General features: G+C 46.9%; 1 protein-coding gene across 3 annotated transcripts in view; it reads right to left on the bottom strand.

The window, feature by feature from the left end:
- Nucleotides 1-24,277, bottom strand: part of LOC140385218 (coiled-coil domain-containing protein 102A-like) — a 711,322-nt gene that overhangs the window by 432,269 nt on the left and 254,776 nt on the right. For all 3 annotated transcript variants that reach the window (XM_072467126.1, XM_072467125.1, XM_072467127.1), the window contains exon 5: nucleotides 18,309-18,425. In XM_072467126.1, coding sequence (XP_072323227.1) covers nucleotides 18,309-18,425 — 117 coding nt within the window. The remainder of the gene's footprint in view (nucleotides 1-18,308; nucleotides 18,426-24,277) is intronic.

Here is a 24,277-nt window from a genome sequence, read left to right as displayed (position 1 = left end):
GGAGATGAAACCATGTCCGAATGTAGTTACCAATTCCACTTGTGCTAACCTTGGGCAGGATTTTTAGGATGGCGGGCTTTCCCTTCCAGCCATTTAGGAGTAGACAGTAAATGCATCCCCACTGATAATGGCTACCCCACAGACATTTAACGCTCCAACAAGCATTCATTGAATAGAGATGGGGGACAGGATTCTCCGAGCCCACGCCGAGTCGCAGAATCGTCGAGGGCACGCGAGATTCCTGCCACGCCGCTCCGACACTGGGCCGCCGATTCTCCGGTCGTGCCCTCACAGTCACCGCAGCGCCGGTCGGGGGCCGCTGAAATAGGCCCCCCGCAGCGATTCTCCGCGGACAACGGGCCGAACTCACGCCGAGTCCAGCCGGCGTGGTTCAAACCTGGTACCACCAGGCGGGAGCTCGGACCCATGGCCGCTGTGGACATCCTGGTGGAGGGGACGGGGGGATCTGACTCCGGGGGGGGCCTCCACGGGGTCAAGGCCTGCCATCGGGAGCTTCCGATCGGCGGGCGGCCGCGATCTGGAGGTGGCCTACCTCTTTCCGCGCGGGCCCGCTGCTCAGTCCCCAACATGTTGCTCCGCGCCAGCGTGGAGACGGAAACCACACGCATGCGCCGGCGCGGTGACGGCCGGCGTATGCTTTCGCGGACCCGCACCGGCTGTGGCGCGCATGCGCGGACCCGTGCCGGCCGTGCAGGGCCGTCTTTCAGTGTCGGAGCAGCGCGGTACTCCGGCGCCATGCTAGCCCCCTAAGTACTGGAGAATTGCTGGGTAAGGAGGTTCATTGAAGCCGGCGAACACCACTCCGGTGTTTACTCCGGCGTCAGCATTTGGCCGGGATTTTGGAGAATCCCAGCCAGGACTTCTGCTCTTCAGTCGGGAGGAAATCCAATCTAATTGACTGGCAGCTCTCTGGTCCCAGTAGTGCCGGAAGCTGCTGTGGACAGGACTGGGACTGCAAGCATTCCCCCGTGCAGAGGTCTCGGATCGATGAAGGGAGGGAGGCCATGGGGGTGGCCGAGAGGCTGGGGGGGTGATGGTTTGGGCGGGGAGGAGCACCCACAAAGGGGTGGCATCCGATGTTGAAAGGAGACTCCCCTCACTTCCCACCTGACCCGTTGGCAGGAGCAATTTTCGAGCTGTACCCCTGCCCCGACCACCTCCTTCAGTCTGAAAATTGAGGCTGGGAGGGTGAAGTGCTCATTAATTAGCTCCCCAATTGGGGCAAAGGATGAGTGGGCTAGCCTAGGCCTCGCCCGTCCCACCTTCAAAGTGTGGAGCGATCGGGGCAGGGGCCTGGTGGGGAGGCCGTCCGAAGAATCTTATGGCCCCTCCCCCCAAAAATCTGCAAAGCCACCGGCGGAGGAGCGTCAAATTCTGCCCCTGCACTTCGCATGAATCAACCGGCTAAGTGGCTGAAATGTGAAGAATTTTCCAGAGACCTCAGTGTGATTCTCTCAGCACAAATGTGAGTGAACTTTCCCTCACAAAGCAAGTAGATTCCTGAGTGTCTTTACTTCTCCAAATAAAATTGCAGATGCAGTTTAACGAGTTTATCAGGTGGGATGTCAGATTCGCAGTGATATCCAACCCTCAGTTTTTACTTCAGAGAGGAGAAGCCCAGGGAGATAGATTCAGAAGGGCAATGATTTGACCGCTTGTGTTTTCTTTCATTTACGTTGAAACATGGTCCGAGAATAGGTGCTGGAAATATCTCACCAGCCACAGAGCTACGAGATAGTAGGCCAAGCTGAAATCACCATCGACTACCGTGTTCCAGTGCAGGTCCTGGACCAGGCTCATTAACATTAGAGGAAAAGTCATCATTGTCCCATGACACCGGCTCCTGGAATCTCAGTCACTTCCAGCTCCAAATTCAGCAATCCATTCCTCAGCCACAATTACTCGAAATTAGCTGATTTTCTAGTCTTCTGATGGGCCTTCCTGCCCTGACGTCCACTGTCGAGAAATTGCCAGAGTCCATGATTAAAGATAGAGGGCGGAGTTTTCCACGCAATCCGCCACGTGTTTTGTGGCAGCAGAGGCGGCCCACCATTGGCGGTAGCGGGAACTTCCGGGCCCGCCGTTGTCAACAGGGTTTCTCATTGAATGAACCTCCCGCTGCCAGGAAACCTGCTGCGGTGGCGTAACGTTGCCGGGAATGAAAGGTCCCACCAAGTGGACGGACGGAAATTTCCGGTCAGAGTAACAGAAAACCCAAAACTTGGCAGGACGTGACTAGTGGTATCCAAAAGGCCTCTGCGATGGGTCTTCAACTATGCACATTCTGCAGAATTTTACAGTCCCCCTCATGTGGATTTAGAGGTGAGGAGGGGGGTGGGTGTAAAATGCTGCAAGTGTCTTTCCCACCTTCCCCGACCTTGCAGTATTATTGCTGGGCCTAGGCTAGGCCCCTTTTCACACACCTCCCCCTTTCACACACCTCCCCCTTTCACACACCTGCCCCTTTCACACATCTGTCCCTTTCACACACCTGCCCCTTTCACACAACTGCCCCTTTCACACACCTGCCCCTTTCACACACCTGCCCCTTTCACACACCTGTCCCATTCACACATTTCCCCCTTTCACACGTCTGCTCTTTTCACATTCCTGCCCCTTTCATGTACCTGCCCCTTTCACACACCTGTCCTATTCACACATCTGTTCTTTTGACACACCTGCCTCTTTCACACACCTGCACTTTTCACACACCTGCCCCTTTCACACACCTGCCCCTTTCACACACCTGCCCCTTTCACACACCTGCCCCTTTCACACACCTGTCCCATTCACACACTTCCCCCTTTCACACATCTGCCCTTTTCACATTCCTGCCCCTTTCATGTGCCTGCCCCTTTCACACACCTGTCCTATTCACACATCTGTTCTTTTGACACACCTGCCTCTTTCACACACCTGCCTCTTTCACACACCTGCACTTTTCACACACCTGTCCCATTCACACACCTGCCCCTTCACACATCTGCCATTGTCACACACCGTTCCCTTTCAAGCACCTTCCCCTTTCACACACCTGCCCCTTTCACGCACCTGCCCCATTCACACACTTGCACTTTTCACACACCTGCCCTTTCCACACACCTGCCCTTTCCACACACCTGCCCCTTTCACACACCTGTCCCATTCACACACTTTCCCCTTTCACACATCTGCCCTTTTCACACACCTGCCCCTTTCACACACACCTGCCCTTTTCACACATCTGCCCCTTTCATACACCTGCCACGTACACATCCTTCTTAAGTAAACTCAAGTCCTGTGAGGATATTCTCCCCTGTAATCAGTGGTGAAGTTTACATCTGATCGCCCCCAAAAAACATTCCTGAGCAAAATGAAGGTTGGTAAAGCAACGGATTTCACCCTCCTCCAATTAAAGGAGAGACAAAAACATCAGGAATGTGGGCTTGGCGGTCAAAATAAATAGAATTTCATATCATGTGAGGTGACCTGATTCTGAGCTGTAGAGTGGCCAGTTTACAAGATGCCAACGTACTCCAATCAAAAGATAAAAACGATCGGCAGGTAGTGTTGTAGATTTGGATTTACAGACAGCTCCCCTATGTCGTGTTTTCTAATTGGTGCTTTCAGGTTTAAGCGCTGCATGGCTCAGTGAGGATTCTTCAATCTGATAGGTCGAAGAGACACGCCGTCCTGCTCATTGAAACCCGAAGTAGGGTGCTCTTTCCAAGGGCCGGTACAGAATCAATGGGCTGAATGGCCTCCTTCTGCACTGTGGATTATATGATTCTATCTGGAGAGACGGATCACCCCTAACCACAAGCTGCTGCTATAAAGCCCACAAAACATCAATGGGCAGCTTTAAAAGTTTTGGGACGGCAAAATCCAGACCAGTGATTTTAAGTCAAAAAGTCCTTTCTTTCGACTTTTCGTAACATGCTGAATCCTTTTGTGAAGGACAGGAATGACTACCTCATGCACGATTGAACTGTTGACATTTTCTCCATTATTATGCCATCCTTCATACCTAACCTTTTTACAAAGCTTCAGAAATAACTATTTCCCCTTAGTATATTATTGTATAAATATCAGGGGCGGTTGTACATAAGTCTCTGGATTCTGGTTAGGTATACATGAAAGATTGGTCATCATAAGTGAGGAAGGAAGCTCCCTGTGAACCTAAATATCCAACAATATTAAAACACTTTATTAATTGCTTAAATTCAAGTGGCACCACACTAAATTTCAAGGGGCAAATAATTTATGCGGAAAATCTCTTGAGTAATAGATGTTTTATAATTCACATCTAGAAAGCAATTTCCATTAATTCCAAAGTAGAATGAATTAATTCATCATGTACTTTTTCAGTGAAGTTATTTTTTTAATAGACTAACATCTTAAAGATGAACTGCAAAAAATTAATTGACAGTGTGTACCCTCCTAATACCTTTGCCTAATCTCCGACAAAGGTTGATTACACAACTATAGGGTCACTTCGTTCTTTGGATGATATTATCCTTCATGTACTTTGAGTAGTTCATATAATCCCATTGGACATAGGCAGGAATTTAATTGGCACATGGAGAGATAAAACACCTAAAATGGATCCGAAAGTAAAATACTGCAGATGCATAAAACCTGTACTGTAGTGATCCTAAGGAATTCGGGGTATTTAAAATAGGCAATATCACAAACGTAAATCTCGCATGGTGAACCAGCTCATTTAGGTGACGTTTTACAAATTAATCGTTTTTCTTTTTGTCTCATTCTTTCCTGGAATATGGGTGCCACTGGCAATAAGACCAGCATTCTTTGCCCATTCATTGTTGCCCATCCCCAGTTACCCTTGAACTGAGCTGCTTGCGGGACCATTTCAGGTGATGGTTAAGAGTCAACCACATTGTAGACCCGACCAGGTAAGGATGGAAGAAACCCATAGAAACATACATAGAAAATACAAGCAGGAGGAGGCCATTCGGCCCTTCGAGCCTGCTCTGCCATTCATTATGATCATGGCTGATCATCAAGTTCAATGCACTGATTCCGCATTCCCCCCATATCCCTTGATCCCTTTAGCCCCCAAGAGCTATATCTAATTTCTTCTTGAAATTATGCAAAGTTTTGGCCTGAATTACTTTCAGTGGTAGCGAATTGCACAGATTCACCACTCTCTAGGTGGAGAAATTTCTCCTCACCTCAGTCCTGGAATAGTTACACCTTATCCTCAAACTAGTTCTGGACTCCCCCACCATCGGGAACATTCTTTCTGAATCTACCCAGTCTAATCCTGTTATAAGTTTTTGTGAGATCCCCTCTCATTCTTCTAAACTCCATTAAGTATAATTGGAGTATAATATAATTGACTTAGTCTCTCCTCATATGACAGTCCCGCCATCTCAGGAATCAGCCTGGTAAACCTTTGCTGTCCTCTCTCCATAGCAAGAACATCCTTCCTCAGGTAAGGACACCGTGATATGATTCTTTCTTGGTTCCACTCCTACCTATTGCACTCCAATAGGACATCATCTCCAGTGGATTCTTTCCATGTCTGCTTAATCACCAGTACCGTAACCAATAGCCCCCCCTCCTCCTCCTCATTTCCACACTATCCCTCGGCAATGTTAACAGGAGCGATGGGATCAACTATCACATGCATCCTGACAAACAATTACTGTGTCACGTGAGCTGCCGATTGATATATTTACAAACTCATTTCGGTTGGGAATGTTTCCATGGACTAGGAGAGGCCCATATGATGTCCTCTTTTAGGAAGGATGATGGGTGAGAATACGGAATTACCGGTAGTTTGAGTTCAATTCTTTCTCAGGATCAAACGAAAATTTGTGGAGCTGCACCGTATGGTCACTTGAAAAACACAATTTTCGGCTTTGGAAACTGATGCCGTGTCAAATTTGGTTCAGTCTTTGGAAGAGGATGATGGTAGCCAGGAAATTAGTGTTCATCCTGATTTGTCACAAAAAACTATTTTAAGATCATAGAATCCCTACAGTGCTGAAGGAGGCCATTTGGCCCATCGAGTGTGCGCCCACCCTCTGAAAGAGCACCCTAACCTAGACCACTCCCCCAACCTATCCCCGTAACCTTTGGACGCGAATGGCCAATTTAGCAGGGCCAATGCGCTGTGGAAGGAAACCGGAACATCCGGAGGAAACCCAAACAGCCGCGGGGAGAAAGTGCAAACTCCACACAGTCATCTAAGGTCGGAATCGAACCCGGGTCCCTGGTGCTGTGAGGCAGCAGTGCTAACCACTGTGCCACCGCGCCTCCCTCAGATGTTAGACAGGAACTTTTGTATGAGGAAAGATTGCATCCTGTAGGATTGGCAGAAACACTTTGTGCTGTGTAGCATTCGAATAGACAGAACATAGCAATCAGTGGTAACAGCTCTGCACGGCTTCTGATTGCCACTGGAATCCCTTAGGGATCCACATTAGAGCCATTGCTCTTCACCGCATTTGTCAATATTTAGATAAAAGAGTCAGGTGAACAATTAAGTATTCTTATGACGCAAAGTTGTATGGGGGAGTTGGGATATTAGATCAAATAAATAGGCTGCTGTGAGCAAATGGTAAATCAATGGAATAAGCTCCCGAGGGAGATTGTGGAAGCAGGCAGTGTTGATTCATTCAATGCAAATTAGATAGATTCATTTCAGGAAATAATTTTTCGGAATACAGTGTATAAGTAATTTGAGACATGATGTGTGGTAAATGAAGCAGGCTTGGTAGTTTGGACCAGGGTTAACATAGAATCATAGAAAATAGGTGCAGGAGTAGGCCATTCGGCCCATCGAGCCTGTATCACCATTCAGTATGATCATGGCTGATCATGCAAATTCAGTATCCCACTCCCGCGTTCTCTCCATATCCCTTGATCCCTTTAGCCGCAAGGGCCACGTCCAGCTCCCTCTTGGATATATCCAACAAACTGGGCCCAATAGCTTTCTGTGGGAGAGAATTCCACAAGTTCACAACTCTCTGAGAGAAAAAGTTCTTCCTCATCGCAGTCCTGAATGGTTTACCCCTTATTCTTAGGCAGCGACCCCAAGTTCTGTACGTACCAACATCAGGAACATTCTTCCCGCATCTAGCCTGTCCAGTCCCATCAGGATTTTATGTGTTTCTACGAGATCCCCACTCATTCTTCTAAACTCCAGTGAGTACAAGCCCAATCGGTCCAGTCTTTTTTCATATGTCAGTCCTGCCATCCCAGGAATTAGTCTGGTGAACCTTCACAGGCACCCTTAATAGCGAGAATGTTCTTCCTCAAACTAGGAGACCAAAACTGCACACAATACTCAAGGTGTGGCCTCACCAAGGCCCTGTATAACATAAGAACTAGGAGCAGGAGTAGGCCATCTGGCCCCTCGAGCCTGCTCCGCCATTCAATGAGATCATGGCTGATCTTTTGTGGACTCAGCTCCACTTTCTGACCCGAACACCATAAACCTTAATCCCTTTATTCTTCAAAAAACGATCTATCTTTATCGTAAAAACATTTAATGAAGGAGCCTCTACTGCTTCACTGGGCAAGGAATTCCATAGATTCACAACCCTTTGGGTGAAGACGTTCCTCCTAAACTCAGTCCTAAATCTACTTCCCCTTATTTTGAGGCTATGCCCCCTAGTTCTGCTTTCACCCGCCAGTGGAAACAACCTGCCCGCATCTATCCTATCGATTCCCTTCATAATTTTATATGTTTCCATAAGATCCCCCCTCATCCTTCTAAATTCCAACGAGTACAGTCCCAGTCTACTCAACCTCTCCTCGTAATCCAACCCCTTCAGCTCTGGGATTAACCGAGTGAATCTCCTCTGCACACCCTCCAGTGCCAGCACGTCCTTTCTCAAGTAAGGAGACCAAAACTGAACACAATACTCCAGGTGTGGCCTCACTAACACCTTATACAATTGCAGCATAACCTCCCTAGTCTTAAACTCCATCCCCCTAGCAATGAAGGACAAAATTCCATTTGCCTTCTTAATCACCTGTTGCACCTGAAAACCAACTTTCTGCGACTCATGCACGAGCACACCCAGGTCTCTCTGCACAGCAGCATGTTTTAATATTTTATCATTTAAATAATAATCCCTTTTGCCGTTATTCTTACCAAAATGGATAACCTCACATTTTTCAACATTGTATTCCATCTGCCAGACCCTAGCCCATTCACTTAGCCTGTCCAAATCCCTCTGCAGACTTCCAGTATCCTCTGCACTTTTTGCTTTACCACTTATCTTAGTGTCGTCTGCAAACTTGGACACATTGCCCTTGGTCCCCAACTCCAAATCATCTATGTAAATTGTGAACAGTTGTGGGCCCAACACTGATCCCTGAGGGACACCACTAGCTACTGATTGCCAACCAGAGAAACACCCATTAATCCCCACTCTTTGCTTTCTATTAATTAACCAATCCTCTATCCATGCTCCTACTTTCCCCTTAATGCCATGCATCTTTATCTTATGCAACAACCTTTTGTGTGGCACCTTGTCAAAGGCTTTCTGGAAATCCAGATATACCACATCCATTGGCTCCCCGTTATCTACCGCACTGTTAATGTCCTCAAAAAATTCCACTAAATTAGTTAGGCACGACCTGCCCTTTATGAACCCATGCTGCGTCTGTCCAATGGGACAATTTCCATCCAGATGCCTCGCTATTTCTTCCTTGATGATAGATTCCAGCATCTTCCCTACTACCGAAGTTAAGCTCACTGGCCTATAATTACCCACTTTCTGCCTACCTCCTTTTTTAAACAGTGGTGTCACGTTTGCTAATTTCCAATCCGCCGGGACCACCCCAGAGTCTAGTGAATTTTGGTAAATTATCACTAGTGCATTTGCAATTTCCCTAGCCATCTCTTTTAGCACTCTGGGATGCATTCCATCAGGGCCAGGAGACTTGTCTACCTTTAGCCCCATTAGCTTGCCCATCACTACCTCCTTGGTGATATCAATCCTCTCAAGGTCCTCACCTGTCATAGCCTCATTTCCATCAGTCACTGGCATGTTATTTGTGTCTTCCACTGTGAAGACCGACCCAAAAAACCTGTTCAGTTCCTCAGCCATTTCCTCATCTCCCATTATTAAATCTCCCTTCTCATCCTCTAAAGGACCAATATTTACCTGAGCCACTCTTTTTTGTTTTATGTATTTGTAGAAACTTTTACTATCTGTTTTTATATTCTGAGCAAGTTTACTCTCATAATCTATGTTACTCTTCTTTATAGCTTTTTTAGTAGCTTTCTGTTGCCCCCTAAAGATTTCCCAGTCCTCTAGTCTCCCACTGATCTTTGCTACTTTGTATGTTTTTTCCTTCAATTTGATACTCTCCCTTATTTCCTTAGATATCCACGGTTGATTGGATATCACTTGGAAGGTTCTCCACTGTTCCTCAACTGTTTCACCATAAAGTCTTTGCTCCCAGTCTACCTTAGCTAGTTCTTCTCTCATCCCATTGTAATCTCCTTTGTTTATGCACAAAACACTAGTGCTTGATTTTACCTTCTCACCCTCCACCTGTATTTTAAATTCCACCATATTGTGATCGCTCCTTCCGAGAGGATCCCTAACTATGAGATCCTGAATCAATCCTGTCTCATTACACAGGACCAGATCTAGGACCGCTTGTTCCCTCGTAGGTTCCATTACATACTGTTCGAGGAAACTATCGCGGATACATTCTATAAACTCCTCCTCAAGGCTGCCTTGACCGACCTGGTTAAACCAATCAACATGTAGATTAAAATCCCCCATGATAACTGCTGTACCATTTCTACATGCATCTGTTATTTCTTTGTTTATAGCCTGCCCCACCATAATGTTACTATTTGGTGGCCTATAGATTACTCCTATCAGTGACTTTTTCGCCTTACTATTCCTGATTTCCACCCAAATGGATTCAACCTTATCCTCCATAGCGCCGATGTCATCCCTTACTGTTGCCCGGATGTCATCCTTAAATAACAGAGCTACACCACCTCCCTTACCATCCACTCTGTCCTTCCGAAAAGTTTGATACCCTTGGATATTTAACTCCCAGTCGTGACCATCCTTTAACCATGTTTCAGTAATGGCCACTAAATCATAGTCATTCACGATGATTTGCGCCATCAACTCATTTACCTTATTCCGAATACTACGAGCATTCAGGTAAAGTACACTTATGTTGGCTTTTTTACCTCTGTTCTTAATCTTAACACCTCGATCAGTAACCTCTCCTAAGTTATATTTCCTCTTAACCTTTCTCCTAATTTTCCTTGTCGTCGAACCCACATCTTCCTGTAACAACCTGCCGCATCGCTTACCATTATTGTTTTCACTTCCCGTTTTATTTCTTTTAGTATTCCTGGTCCTATTCACTGAGCTCCCCTCAGTCACTGTACCTTGTACTGTCGCCCTTTTTGATTTTTGACTATGGCTTCTCTGCCTTACACTTTCCCCCTTACTGCCTTTTATTTCTGTCCCTGTTTTACTACCTTCCAACTTCCTGCATCGGTTCCCATCCCCCTGCCACCTTAGTTTAAACTCTCCCCAACAGCTCTAGCAAACACCCCCCCTAGGACATCGGTTCCAGTCCTGCCCAGGTGCAGACCGTCCGGTTTGTACTGGTCCCACCTCCCCCAGAATCGGTTCCAATGTCCCAGGAATTTGAATCCCTCCCTCTTGCACCATCTCTCGAGCCACGTATTCATCCTCTCTATCCTGACATTCCTACTCTGACTAGCTCGTGGCACTGGTAGCAATCCTGAGATTACTACCTTTGAGGTCCTACTTTTTATTTTAACTCCTAGCCCCGTAAATTCAGCTTGTAGGACCTCGTCCCGTTTTTTACCTATATCGTTGGTGCCTACGTGCACCACGACAGCTGGCTGTTCACCCTCCCCCCCCCCCCAGAATGTCCTGCAGCCGCTCCGAGACATCCTTGACCCTTGCACCAGGGAGGCAACATACCATCCTGGAGTCTCGATTTCGTCCGCAGAACCGCCTGTCTATTCCCCTTACAATTGAGTCCCCTATCACTATAGCCCTGCCATTCTTCTTCCTGCCCAGCTGCGCAGCAGAGCCAGCCACGGTGCCATGAACCTGGCTGCTGCCGCCTTCCCCTGGTGAGCCATCTCCCTCAACAGTATCCAAAGCGGTATATCTGTTTTGCAGGGAGATGACCGCAGAGGACACCTGCACTGCCTTCCTACTCTTGCTCTGTCTTTTGGTCACCCATTTACTATTTCCCTCAGTACCTTTCACCTGCGGTGTGACCAACTCGCTAAACGTGCTATCCACGACGTCCTCAGCATCGCGAATGCTCCAAAGTGAGTCCATCCGCAGCTCCAGAACCGTCAAGCGGTCTAACAGGAGCTGCAACTGGACACACTTCTTGCACGTGAAGGAGCCAGGGACAGTGGACGTGACCCTGAGCTCCCACATCGCACACGAGGAGCATGACAAGGGTCTGAGATCTCCTGCCATGTCTTAAACCTTCGGTTAACTTGAACAATTTCAATTTCCCCCCCCAAAATTTAACTAAATAAATAAACAATGAAGAAAAAAAAAATATATATATATACCAATGAAAAGATAACAGCAGCAAGTTATCCCTACTCCGAAACTCAAATCGTCTCGCTATGAAGGCCAGCATGCCATTAGCTTTCCTCACTGCCTGCTGTACCTGCGTGCCAACCTTCAGCGACTGTTCCACCAGGGCACCCAGGCCTCGTTGCACTTCCCAGTCTCCTAGACTGCCACCATTCAGATAATAATCTGCCTTCCTATTTTTGCCACCAAAGTGGATAACCTCACAGTTACCCACATTATATTGCATTTGCCAAGTATTTGCCCATTCAACCAGCCTGTCCAAGTCACCCTGCAGCCTCTTTGCATCCTCCTCACAGCACACACTGAGTGTCATCTGCAGATTTGGAGATATGGGCCGGGATCCTCCCGCAATTGGCGGGACGGCCTGACGCCAACCACTCCGGCGTCGGGCCGCCCAGAAGTTGCGGAATCCTCCGCATTTCCAGGGGCTAGGCCAGCGCCGGTGAGGTTGGCGCCGCTCCAACCGGCGCCGAAGGGCCACCGTGGGCCGGCGCGAGTTGGCGCATGCGCAGAACCGCTGGCGTGTTTCCTGCACATGCGCAGGGGGTTTCTTCTCCGCGCTGGCCAAGGCGGAGCCTTACAGAGGCTGGCACGGAGGGAAAGAGTGCGCCCACGGCACAGGCCCGCCCGCAGATCGGTGGGCCCCAATCACGGGCAATCCTCCACACTCTGGAGTAGCAAATTCCACAGATTCACAACCCTTTGGGAGAAGTAGTTTCTCCTCAACTCCGTTTAAAATTTGCTACCTCTTATCCTAAGTCTATGATCAGCAAGGTCATGCACAACAATAAGGAAATGGCCGCATTTCCTACTCTTGATGTTGGTTGAGGGGTAAGTATGAACACTGGGGTCAACTTGCTTGTTCCTCTTCAACCTACATCTTTTAAGTCCATCTGTCAGAGAAGATGGGACCTCAGTTTAACATGTCTTAATGGCAGTACGGCATTCTTTCAGTATTGTGCTGGAGTTTCAGCCTAGATTTCATGCTCATGCCTCTGTAGCAGGGCTTGAACTCACAACCTTGTGACTCAGGGTCAAAACTGCAACAAATCTGGACAGATACCAGGATAATTCTCAGTCCCAGTTCTCAGCATTGGCTCAGGGAACTGGGCCTTTTTTTTTAATGGAGAGGCATAAACCTTGAGGTGACGCGATTGTGATTTCAATATAATGGAAGGAATAGGTTCTGTATAGGTGGCAGGATAGGTTACTTGTAATAGAAAGTGAGGGGAGTACTTAAAAGTGCTAAATATTAAATGATAAAGATAGGTTAGATGCCTGTGGTGTTTTTTACAAAGTGATTTTTCTCTTATTGAAACATTCAGAATGCACTGTGAGTATGCATGTTTTCTCCAGCAGTGTTAGAATAGTCTACTAGTCTATAGGGGCCACAGTGGGCATTGCCCTGGGTGGGCCAACTGATGCCCCTTCGGAGGGGGCCTTTGGGTTAGGATGGTGGGGGCGGGGGTTGTGGGGGTGGTGGTGTCACTCTGCAGAACCAGGGGCTAAGGTGGATGGTCAGTGGGATGTGCAGCAGGATGGCTGCTTTGCAGGCCGCGGCAATTGCGGTCCGTGACTGGACACCGCCCCAGACCCATGGGGGGGAGGGGGGTCACCCCGGCCAATGGGCCCTTTCGTCCCGTCACCCCCCCCCCCCCCCACCAACGCCCTGGCTGGGCCCTCCCCCCTTCCAGCTAGCCCGGCCAGTGTCCAGCCCGGCAGCCCCTGGTCGCATCTCTCTGTGTCCTCCCTCCTCTCTCTCTCCCTCATCAGCCACAATTTCGGTTTCATGATTTTTTTAAGCACAAGTGAACCGTGCCGTCAGGAACTCAGCCCATCGGAGACGGAGAATGGCGGAGGCCCCGGAGAACACCGGGTCAGGCCCGCTAATGACATGCAAACGGTGTCTACTGAATGTGCATTCCGGAACGCATTGGCGCCGCTGTCGAGGTGACGGAGAATTGCCATTTGGCATTAAATCAGCGCCCGCCCCAGTCTGGACCGACTCTCTACTCAATCACGCTTTGCGATTTCAGCAAAGGCCAACAGGGAATCCCGCCCAAGACGTCTCCTCAGTTATAAGAATCTGTAATGTGTCTGGCTATTCAGTTACCGTTGTAACTCTCTTAACCCTCCAAAAGGTATCACGTAAACCTAACCTGCAAACCGATACCATTCACACAGTCACTCATCATCTCATGAATACACATCACTAATAATAAAGAATAAACATGCTAGGGGTTACCATTGATCAGAAACCGAACTGGACTAGCCACATTAATGCTGTGACTACCAGGGCAGGTCAAAGGCTAGGAGTCCTACGGCGAGTAACTCACCTCCTGACCCCCCAAAGCCTGTCCACCATCTACAAGGCACAAGTCAGGAGTGTAATGGAATACTCTCCACTTGCCTGGATGAGTGCAGCTCCAACAACACTCAAGAAGCTCGACACTATCCCGGACAAAGAAGCCCGCTTGATTGCTCCTCTTTCCACAAACATTCGAACCCTCCACCACCGACGAACAGTGGCATCCATGTGTACCATCCACAAGATGCACGGCAGTAACTCACAAAGGTTCCTTCGACAGTACCTTCCAAACCCACGAGCAATACCATCTAAAAGGACAAGAGCAGCAGACACCTGGGAACCCCACCACCTGGAGGTTCCCCTCCAAGTCACTCACCATCCTGACATGGAAATATATCGCCGTTCCTTTGCTGTCACTGGGACAAAATCCTGGAACTCCCTCCCTCACAACACAGTGGGTGTACACCTGAAGGACTGCAGCAGTTCAAGAAGACAACTCGCCCCCACCTTCTGAAGGGCAACTTAGGATGGGCAATAAATGCTGGTCTAAAGTGGTGGAAACCTTTGAAGTGGTTTCCACACAGTCGCAATATTTTATATGAGTCTATCTCTTTGCTCTCGAGTGCTTCACAGAAAGTGAAGGAGCACCCCCACCCCCCTATTCGTTCCACGAGAACAAGGAGGTTTAGGGGTGCAGGTGAGCACATTTTCACTTTATTATGGGAAAAGTTTAACTTTTACAAACTGGCCGACTGTTGAATGGGTTTTAAGGGCTGCAGTTGGGGAGATCAGCCAAAGGAGCCCCACCCCAGGGAATAACCCAAACCTGAGCCCCTCCAGCCAAGCACAAGCCCCCCCGAAACACACCTCCCAGGAAAGACCCTCCTCGGCACCCTGGCAGTTACTTGCCGCCTTGCTAATCCTTGGACTGCAAGGTGCCAGGTTGGCACTGTCAAGGGGTGGGGCCTAAAAGGGGGAAAAGGAGGCTGAAGAGCGGTCCGGGGGGCGGTGAGGTGGGGGCTGAATGGGGAGTCTGGATGGGCTGAAGAGGAGTTCTGAGGGAGGGGTCTTGCCAGTAATTAGGGTGGCTTGGTTCCCTGTCTGGGGAGGTGGGAAAGGGGGATGGGAGGGGTGGGGACATCTGCAGGAGCCAATGGAGATCGGAGCATAATTTAAATTGGTGCTCTGATCTCAGAGGTAAGGGATCTGTCCGAGAGGTTATGTCCCGTCCCTCTCAGTTGTAGTGCGGATCCCGGCGTGCCATGGCGTGGCACAGAAAGCCCGATTTACAGGGAAATATTTCCAAGTGCCATAGAATGGCACATCTGGCATGGCTCCTCATGGCAGTGGGGACAAGTCCCAATTCTCTGCTGGCTGGAGCACTTAGACTCCGGAATGGAGAAATCGGCCGAAATGACAGCATTCCAAGGACAAGTTAACAATCTTAGTTGAGACTATTGGTTAGTTGCAGTGCAAGTTAAAGGCTTTGATACCATCTTTACAATTAATGCTGAAGCTGGCGATACGAGCAGATGATCTCGACTGGCTTCAGTCAATACCTCCTCATCCATCGGATATCAAATTACAAGGTCCAGACCTTCCAATTAAAGATAGGATTATTGCTCCTCTTCGATACAAGGGAAGACAGATTGTTGATTCTCTCCACTGTTGATTGTTGTCCACAATCAATGCACATGCTTATTGAGTGGTGATGTTGGCATACTTCTGGGAGTTATGGAAAAAGGAAGATGCAAACCCAGCATTTGAACAACTCAATGTTGTTCATATAACAATCTTCAAGCTTTTATTTCGAAGCAGTGAAACGTCAGCCTTCAGAAGCTGAGGAAGTTTATTCAATCACTTATTTCTTGCACCACGGGCAGAGATTGAAGTTACGAATCCCTCAGTTCTTTAGTAAGTTAGGCCTGAGATTGCAGAAACAGAAGACACTGTGGCAGACAGTGACCATCCGCATGAAAACCTTCTGGACCTGAATTTCCAGAAGAAAATAATGAGGAAGAAGCTATTGCCATTGATTGATCAATGGATGGCGGAGGTCCTCGAGGTTGGTCCGTCTTTCCAATTAATAGTCGCACTACATTAATCTCGGACGGCTTTTTCTGAGGAGTCAGATGTGTCTAGCAGCTGGGCAGCATTCAAATATTTGTTCCACTGGACTTACCAATGCATTACGTAGCAATGGGGTAAATTATCTAAGGATCACACAGCTAAAGAACTGGAACTTTTCCAAGGTGAAAGTCAAGTGACAGTCCCACCTGAAAGTCCCCTCACCCCCCAGAGCAGGAGGACAGCGCAGAAACTGGGCAAGTACCTTTAGCACTTCCAAAGCTGCAAAATCCTGTACAGTAATCTTATCACCAAATTATTCATCTATAGGAAATCTGTCTTTATTTTGTCATCGAAATTCATCCCATTGCAGAACATTGGACTGTTATGTCTCTGTATCCTCAGCATTTCCTTCCATTGCCCAGAGAGGAGCTGCACACAGGGAGAAGTGTAGCTCTCTTACCACTGCCCACAGAAGGTAGACGGTCCTCCCGAAATGTCATCAGGAAATCCTCTTTTCTTTTCCTGAAAGGCAGTCAGCAATTTTGTCAATTTTCCCTTTTTGTCCAGATTCTTGGAATTTTCGATCTTCAATACCTTTTCAGTCTTCAATGCAGTGATGAATGATACATCTGTGCGGGTCCTCCCTGGCGTTGAAGATTGTTCCTCTTCTGAAAGTCTTTCCCTGTGTGCTTCGTGGGTCCTTGATTTCTTCTCGTCTAGTCCCAGAGTCCAAACGTTGATGCCCTTCAGTCTTCTCTCCTGGATCAGTCTTTCACTGAAAAGTCCTTGTTCTCCTTGCAGTTCAGTAGTCCTGAAACCGACACTCGTCTTCCCAGGAATGCCGCAAAATGGCGGCCCCATTCTGCTGATGGGGATGTCCACGAAGACAAAGAAGGAACCCCGCATGTCTTCAAGATGTCTTCCCTAAGAGCCAATAATACTGTGGGGGACGGAATCTTTCACAACTTTGACTTGGAGAGGGGGAAGAGTAGGATTTGGATTGAGTAGTTTCTGTACTTGTAAACAGGAGTTATAAAAATGCGATGTAAATCGTTAAAGGCATAGGCCAAGATTTTACAGCCCAGCAGAGAGTTGAGAGGTCAATGCCACGACGCGTGGCCACACAACCCTCCCGACACCTGTCCGTGACCCACCCACGTGTTGCAACGCTGGGTTTAAAAATGACTGGTGTAAATGGTTAACAGAACGCATATGCTAATGTATAATTTAGATGATCATGCATCATTGACATCAGTCAGTATTGTGTTCACAGAATCACAGAACTGTTACAACGCTTAAGGAGGCTATTTGGCCCATTGAGTCTACACCGACTCTCCAAACGAGCCTCATGGCGAAGTGCCATTTCCCTGCCCTTTCCCCACACCTCTGCACGTAGACTCTCGATCGAGAGAGAGAGAGAGAGCGGGAGAGGTCATAACACCATGCTCAGGAGCAACATACCTGCTCTGTCTCATATGTCGATGCAATAGTCATAAATAAGTGTTCGGCAAGTATCAGAGAAAGATGGCAGTCTGTCCCGTAACCAAGTAACACGCCTAGAATCTTCCGGTAAGGAGGACAATCTCAGAACAATAACTACTGGTGGGAGGACTACTCATTGTGTCGCCTTTTACCCTTTTTGTTGAAAGAAGAAAAGAAGCAGGAACCATGAAAGCAATGGGTTAACCATGTGACATTATGTAGAATATCTAGGAAATAAAGTGTTAATGTAATATCATATCTAACCACTAGATGGAGCTGGGAACAGACCTATAAAAATGACTGACTCTCGGGCTTCTGGGAGAGAGTGTAGGAGAAAGCAGAGTACCATTTAAGACAGAGTGCATGAGACAAGTATTGGTATAGTGTAGATTGTAACTTACTAGATTATTGCTTGCTATAGGAGTAAGTGGTCGAGCTGTATATTAAGTAGGGTAATAAATGTTAGCTTTGTTATTGAACTTAGCTTGTGTGGTTTTTGTGAACACCACGAAATCCATCCTGAGTACAAGAAACACAAAGAACACCACAGACCGGTGGTCAGACAGGTTGAGGATCTAGGATGTGCCAAACTGACCCGCTACAGTCCCACCGCTATTGGGAGTTTATGATTTCAGCGTGACAAATTTATACACAGTTTCCATTATAGGGAGAGAGGAATTTGTGTTTGGGAAAAGTTAACACAAATGTGGCAATAGAAAGCAAGGCTTATTTGCAGACGGATATCACATGCTGATGTAAAAAATGTGTTCTGTCACCAGCCCCTATCCCAAGGCACCAGACAAGGCATGAAGACAAATCTGTAGCATTACCTCAGTGCGTAGGTCAGCCAATTTTCTATCCATATTCGATCGAGCACCAACTTCATCTTCCAGATCTTCCGAGATCCTCCCAAGCTCATTCTGATGAACATCACGGAGGAGAGTCAACTGAGTTGCAGAAATAATGACAACATACTTGTTAATACAGTGACCGGAGTTTGCCTCAATTAATTACGTTTTGGAGGAGAATTTTCTGAACATTTATCATACAATTCCCCAAAGCAATCGCAGATGGTTTCCTGCACACACATTGAGTTTTCCCTACCCAAATATGTAAAACATTCAACTTTCCTACTTTTGCAAAATACAGCTTTTCAATTGTGATTAAAATCAGACATTTTGTGATTTTCTTTTTTTGTTACAATTGGCAATGGGTAAAAGTGCAATAACGGCGCGAGATCTATATTGAAAGGAGATAACAATGTGAAAACAAATATCACAAGGGAAGAAAGGAATGTAAGTTTTGCAGTGGCCGCCCCATAGTGTCTTCGTGCATGGGCGATCACAGCCCTGATTAACAGGAACACTCAGGTTTCCTCTAACCAGCAAGTTGCCGAAGTTGATTGGATTCGGATTAACTTCAAGCTGTCAGACTTGACTTGACACTGGCCAGAGACGAGGCACCCAGCCAATGATGATGAGACAATTAACAGGCATTCCGACTCTAGATCATTCGGGGTTTTTTTTTTTGGGGGGGGGGGGGGGGCGTGACACTGCCTGCCAACAGAACACACCAACCATTTTGAACTGTTTCGACGAGGGAGTGTTAATGAATTAATTTTTTTTTAACTTGGCCACTGAACTATTTTGCTGCTTCTTACCTATTCCATCAGATGGAAATCACAATATAAACAAAAATTGAGAAAATAAAAATGCTTTTAATTAACCAAGTTATTTTTGTCACGCAGCTGGAAGTTTAAATGAGAAAACCTGTCAAGGACATTATGAAACTCCTGAAAGGTATGAGAAAATATAATAACGCCTGAATAACCCACCACACATCAAAGTTACCATTCAACTCTCTATTTGGTCACCTACTGATACTGCTGTCCAATAAGGTGGTGGGGGGGGGGGCATGGGGGTAGTGGTTGGATATTAGGAAATGGTGCGGTGGGTTTGAGGGAGTAGAAAGGAATTAGAGATGTGATGGGTAATGAGAGGGGGAGGAGAAAAGGAAGGGTGAGGGGTGAAGTGGCACGGTAGCACAGTTCCTAGCACTGTTGCTTCACAGCGCCAGGGCCCGGCTTGGTCACTGTCTGAGCGGAGTCTTCACGTTCTCCCTGTGTCTGCGGGGGTTTCCTCCGGGTGCTCCGGTTTCCTCCCACAATGTCTCGTAAGACGTGCTGATAGGTGAATTGGACATTCTGAATTCTCCCTCCGTGTACCCGAACAGGCGCCGGAATGTGGCGACAATGGGCTTTTCACAGTAACTTCATTGCAGTGTTAATGTAAGCCTACTTGTGACACTAATAAAGATTATTATTATCCCTGGGAGAAGCATTTTGGAAAGAATGATGAGGGGAGGTAATATAAACCAAATGGTGCAATTTTAAAGCTGATGAAGGAGCAGAGACCTTGGGGGGGGTTGTTTCCACAGATTTTGGAAGGAGACATAATAAGATGACCCGACTGTCAATAAAGCATATGGGAAGGATCTTTGGCTTTGTAAATAACAGCGTGTAGAGACCCCGAAGCTATGCTGAACTTTTATAAAATGCAGGCTAAGCCTCAGCTGGAGGATTGAGACTAATTGTGGCCATCAGACTTTAGAAAAGGTGTCAATGCCTTGGAAATGGTCCAGGGGCGATTGAAAGAAAGGTACCATGGATGAGAGTCTTCAGCGGAGAGACTAGGGAGGCTGGAATTGTTCCCCTTGGAGCAGGGAACGGTGAGGAGCGAGTAAACAGAGTTGTTCAAAATTATTATCATTTTGATAATGTAGATCAGAGTAAGGCTGTTTCCTCTGGCGGGTGGGCCAATAATCAGAGGTCATAGTTTTAAGGCAATTGGCCAAAGGGCTGGAGTTGTAATAGTGGGGTCTGGTACATACAGGGTTAATATGGGACTGAGTACATTACCGCCCAGTGAGGTAAGAAGGCACATGACACAGAGCCAAGGTCAATCTAGAGATGGATAGAGGTATGTAAGGAGCTAGATGAAGTCAGCTCTATTCTTGCACCCCCGACTATATATATGTATATAGTTATGTGTTGTTAATTGTTACGATCCCAGTTGATGTTATAACTGCACGGGATGAACACTATTACCGCAGCCGGCAAGGCAGCCATGTATTTGCGCACGCCGCTGACTGCCCACTGGGAACTTAGGGCCACGGGTAGTATGGGTGTCCTGCCCAAGCCAACAGGTGCCCTCTTGCCCCAGCCAACCAACCAGCACAAACAGTGCTATCTTGTTGGCTGGGATGATGTATGTGGGGAGTGAAGCGTGTGTATGAGGCTGCAGCTTGTCAGTGTTACTTGCGAATCCAGCAAATCTGGCACCGTTTCTCATTGGAATCAATTGTGTTCCACCTTAACAGTCACTGAATCGGTCCAGGTACTGCGCCAGTTTTTCTGTCATGGAAGTCCACGAATACCGTCCCTGCGTCAACATTTTGTCCCAGGAACGGAGAAACCAGCCGACAATCTTCGCATCAAGAGAGAGAAATACTAATTTTCCCAGTCATAATAAGCTATCTTGACCATGTAATTTTTAAGCAGAATAGGGACACAGTATAACATAGAAAAGTAATCAGGTCAGAGGGAATACACTGGTAGTAGGTTTCAGGAGAGTAAGACAAGGCTGAATGGCCTCTACTTTAATGCCGGAGTATTACAGTAAAATGGATGAGTTAAGGGTGAGGTTTGACACGTGGAATTATGATATAGTAACCGTCATGGAGATGTGGTTGAGGGAGGGTTAGGATTGGCAGCTTAACATCCCGGGGTACAATCTTCAGGAGGGACAAGGAAGGGGGCAAAAGTGGGGTAGGCATTGCACTACTAGTTAAGGAATCAATTACTGCACAAAGGAGAGATGATATCTTGGGGAGGCATTAAATGAAGTTTTGTGGGTAGAGCTTAGGAATAAAATAGGGACAGCCACATTGCTAGGCGTTTATTACAGACCCCCAGATAATCAGCGTGTAATTGAGGAGCAATTTGCAGAAGTGTATAAAAATAATAATAGGATAGTTATTGTGGGTGATTTCAACCTTCCCAACATTAACAGGGATAGTCATTGTGTTCAGTGCTTAGATGGATCAGAGTTCATAAAATATATACAAGAGAACTTTTTAGCTCAACACATGGAGGGTCCAACAAGGGATGGTGCAGTGCTGGACCTAATTCGGGGGAATGAAGCCGGACAGGTGGTTGATCTGATGGTGGGGGAGCATTTTAGTGATAGCGACCACAACATGGTGCAATTTAAGATTGTTATGGACAAGGAAATAGACAAATTGCAGAAAAAGGTCTTGGACTGGGGGGAGAGCAGACTTTAGTAAAATAAGGCAGGATCTGGCCAAGGTAGATTGGAACAAGTTACTGGTGGTGAGATCTATAGAAGAGCAGTGGGGGGGGGGGGGGGGGGGGGGTGTTCAAAGAGAAAATGGGAGGGTACAGGCCCAATATGTTCCCTCTAGGGTAATAGGAAGGTGTAACAAGCCCAGAGAACCATGGATGACCAGTGCTGGCAAATGGGATTATGATTGGCAGATCAGGTGCCTTTCATGTGGTAATGCAGACTGCACTGTATTTTTCTGTGATTCTTATTTCTAATGTTTCCCAGTACAGACATAAATCCCTTAAAACTACCTTTGTTTTCCAAACATAATAAAGACCAGCTGTTAATATACTCAAGACTACAAAGCAAAAGTCATGGCGTCTGAATGAGGACTCTTCAGGGGCAAGTGAGGAGAAATTATTTTATGACCTGGAATACGCTGCCAGAAAGGGCGGTAGGGTTCCATAGCCACTGTTTACTGGAGAGACCATCTAATGAGGCAAGTGGAGTGATTAAGGAATGAAGTCAATGCAAAGAAATATGATCTTAAATTGGACGATTAATTATCCAACAACAAAAACATCTGCCTTGTTCTGACCATAAAAAAGCTGCATCCTAAATTGTTATCACTGCAATAATGTTGATTGCAATAAATAAAATACTGCCAAAATTAAAATACCAACTGAACTGCCCATCAAAGGACAGACATGACAAACAATCCAATGTATTTGTTGCATATTGTATTTTTGTGCAAATGAAGACAAATCTGAAATAGTATTTAATGCTCTGCTCGGCAAATATCCAGTCAGAAAGTATCACCGACATTTTAAAACATGTGATGCCATTGTGATTTGGTAACTATTAGGAGTCATTAACATTCACCTTGCCAACAAGTACTGAAAACCTTTATAATGTTTTCCCCAATTTTCTTCCTAGAAACTAACTGCAGTGGATATGTTGCACGTACAGTCAACTTAAAGACGTCACCCCATAATTTTCACAAGGAATTCTCCCAGTCAGTCTCCTGTCAAAACTCAGTCACAACGGACTCATCAAATGTGACAAAGCAAAACTTGCTTCATCCACATACCCTCAAAAAGGATCTGGCATAAACCAATTATGCTGATGCAACAATGAACAGAGGAATGCAGGAGCTAGGCCAGAAATTAAAATACACAAAAGAAGCACTTGCGCCACATTTTTCAAATTTTATTTCGAAACAGTCACCAGTTTTCTGTCACTGAGGAAAAGAAGTGAATGATCACAGATGGAAAGAAACTGGATTTTATTGCCAAGGAGATTTTAATAGGAATAATAATGGATCTCATACAAACGCACAAATTAGGAGCAGAAAGGCCCTTTGAGCCTGCTACGCCATTCAATCAGATCGTGGCCGATCTGATTGTCTTCTCAACCCCACATTCCTGCCTACCCCCGCTAACCACCTTGTTGATCAAGAATCTATCTAGTTCTGCCTTAAAAATATTCAAAGACCCTGGGGCTGGTTCAGCACAGTTGGCTAAACAGCTGGCTTCTAATGCACAACAAGGCCAGCAGCGCGGGTTCAATTCCTGGCCTCCCCGAACAGGCGCTGGAATGTGGCGACTAGGGGCTTTTCACAGTAACTTCATGGAAGCCTACTTGTGACAATAATGACTATTATTATTATTCCACTGCCTTTTGAAGAAGGGAGTTCCAGAGAATCGTGACCCTCTGAGAGCAAAATATTCTCATCATCTCTGTCTTAAAATGAGCGATCCCTTATTTTGAAACAGTGATCCCTAGTTCCAGATACACTAGATCTGTCTTATAAGAAACGCATAGAACTGACTGCAAGATGGCTCCTGGGCAGTTGGCTCTTTAGGGAGTCCCTCACTGTACATGTTTCTTTGCCAGGAGCAGAGGGCACTGCTGGAACAGCTTGGGAATTTAGAACATTCTCCATTTTTACAGCCTATAGAGAGGTAGGTAAATATTTAAAATTAGCGGGATAAAGTAGGCAGATGAGTTCCTCTGGATGGCCCAACAGGGCTGTGGGAGTGGCTTTCCCTGCCTGAGGGGCATGAAACCTCTGCCTTCGATGGCCCCCACGGTGACTTCAGGGAGGCCATCTCCACGAAGTTGGGGGAGTGACTCCAGGAAAATTCGCCCGAATAATGGCCTTCAATTATTTGAAACCTGCTGTGTCCAGTCCTCCTGCTGGGCAATTTCATAGGTGGGCACTGCAGCGCTCTCAACTCCCAGCTAACTCCCTGTCCCCATCCCTCTCCCTACCCACCATCCCAGAGGGCCAGGAAAATCCTAACCATTATATATAGATACATAGAAGATAGGATCGATTCATCACAATCATGGCTGATCATCCAACTCAATAGCCTAATCCTGCTTTCTCCCCATAGCCTTTGATCCCATTCTCCCCAAGTGCTATATCTAGCTGCCTCTTAAACATATTCAAT

The sequence above is a fragment of the Scyliorhinus torazame genome, chromosome 11, assembly GCF_047496885.1.
Source record: "Scyliorhinus torazame isolate Kashiwa2021f chromosome 11, sScyTor2.1, whole genome shotgun sequence".
NCBI lineage: Eukaryota > Metazoa > Chordata > Chondrichthyes > Carcharhiniformes > Scyliorhinidae > Scyliorhinus > Scyliorhinus torazame.
Note: the sequence above shows the minus strand (reverse complement) of the source record. Positions and strands in the feature narration are given on the sequence as shown.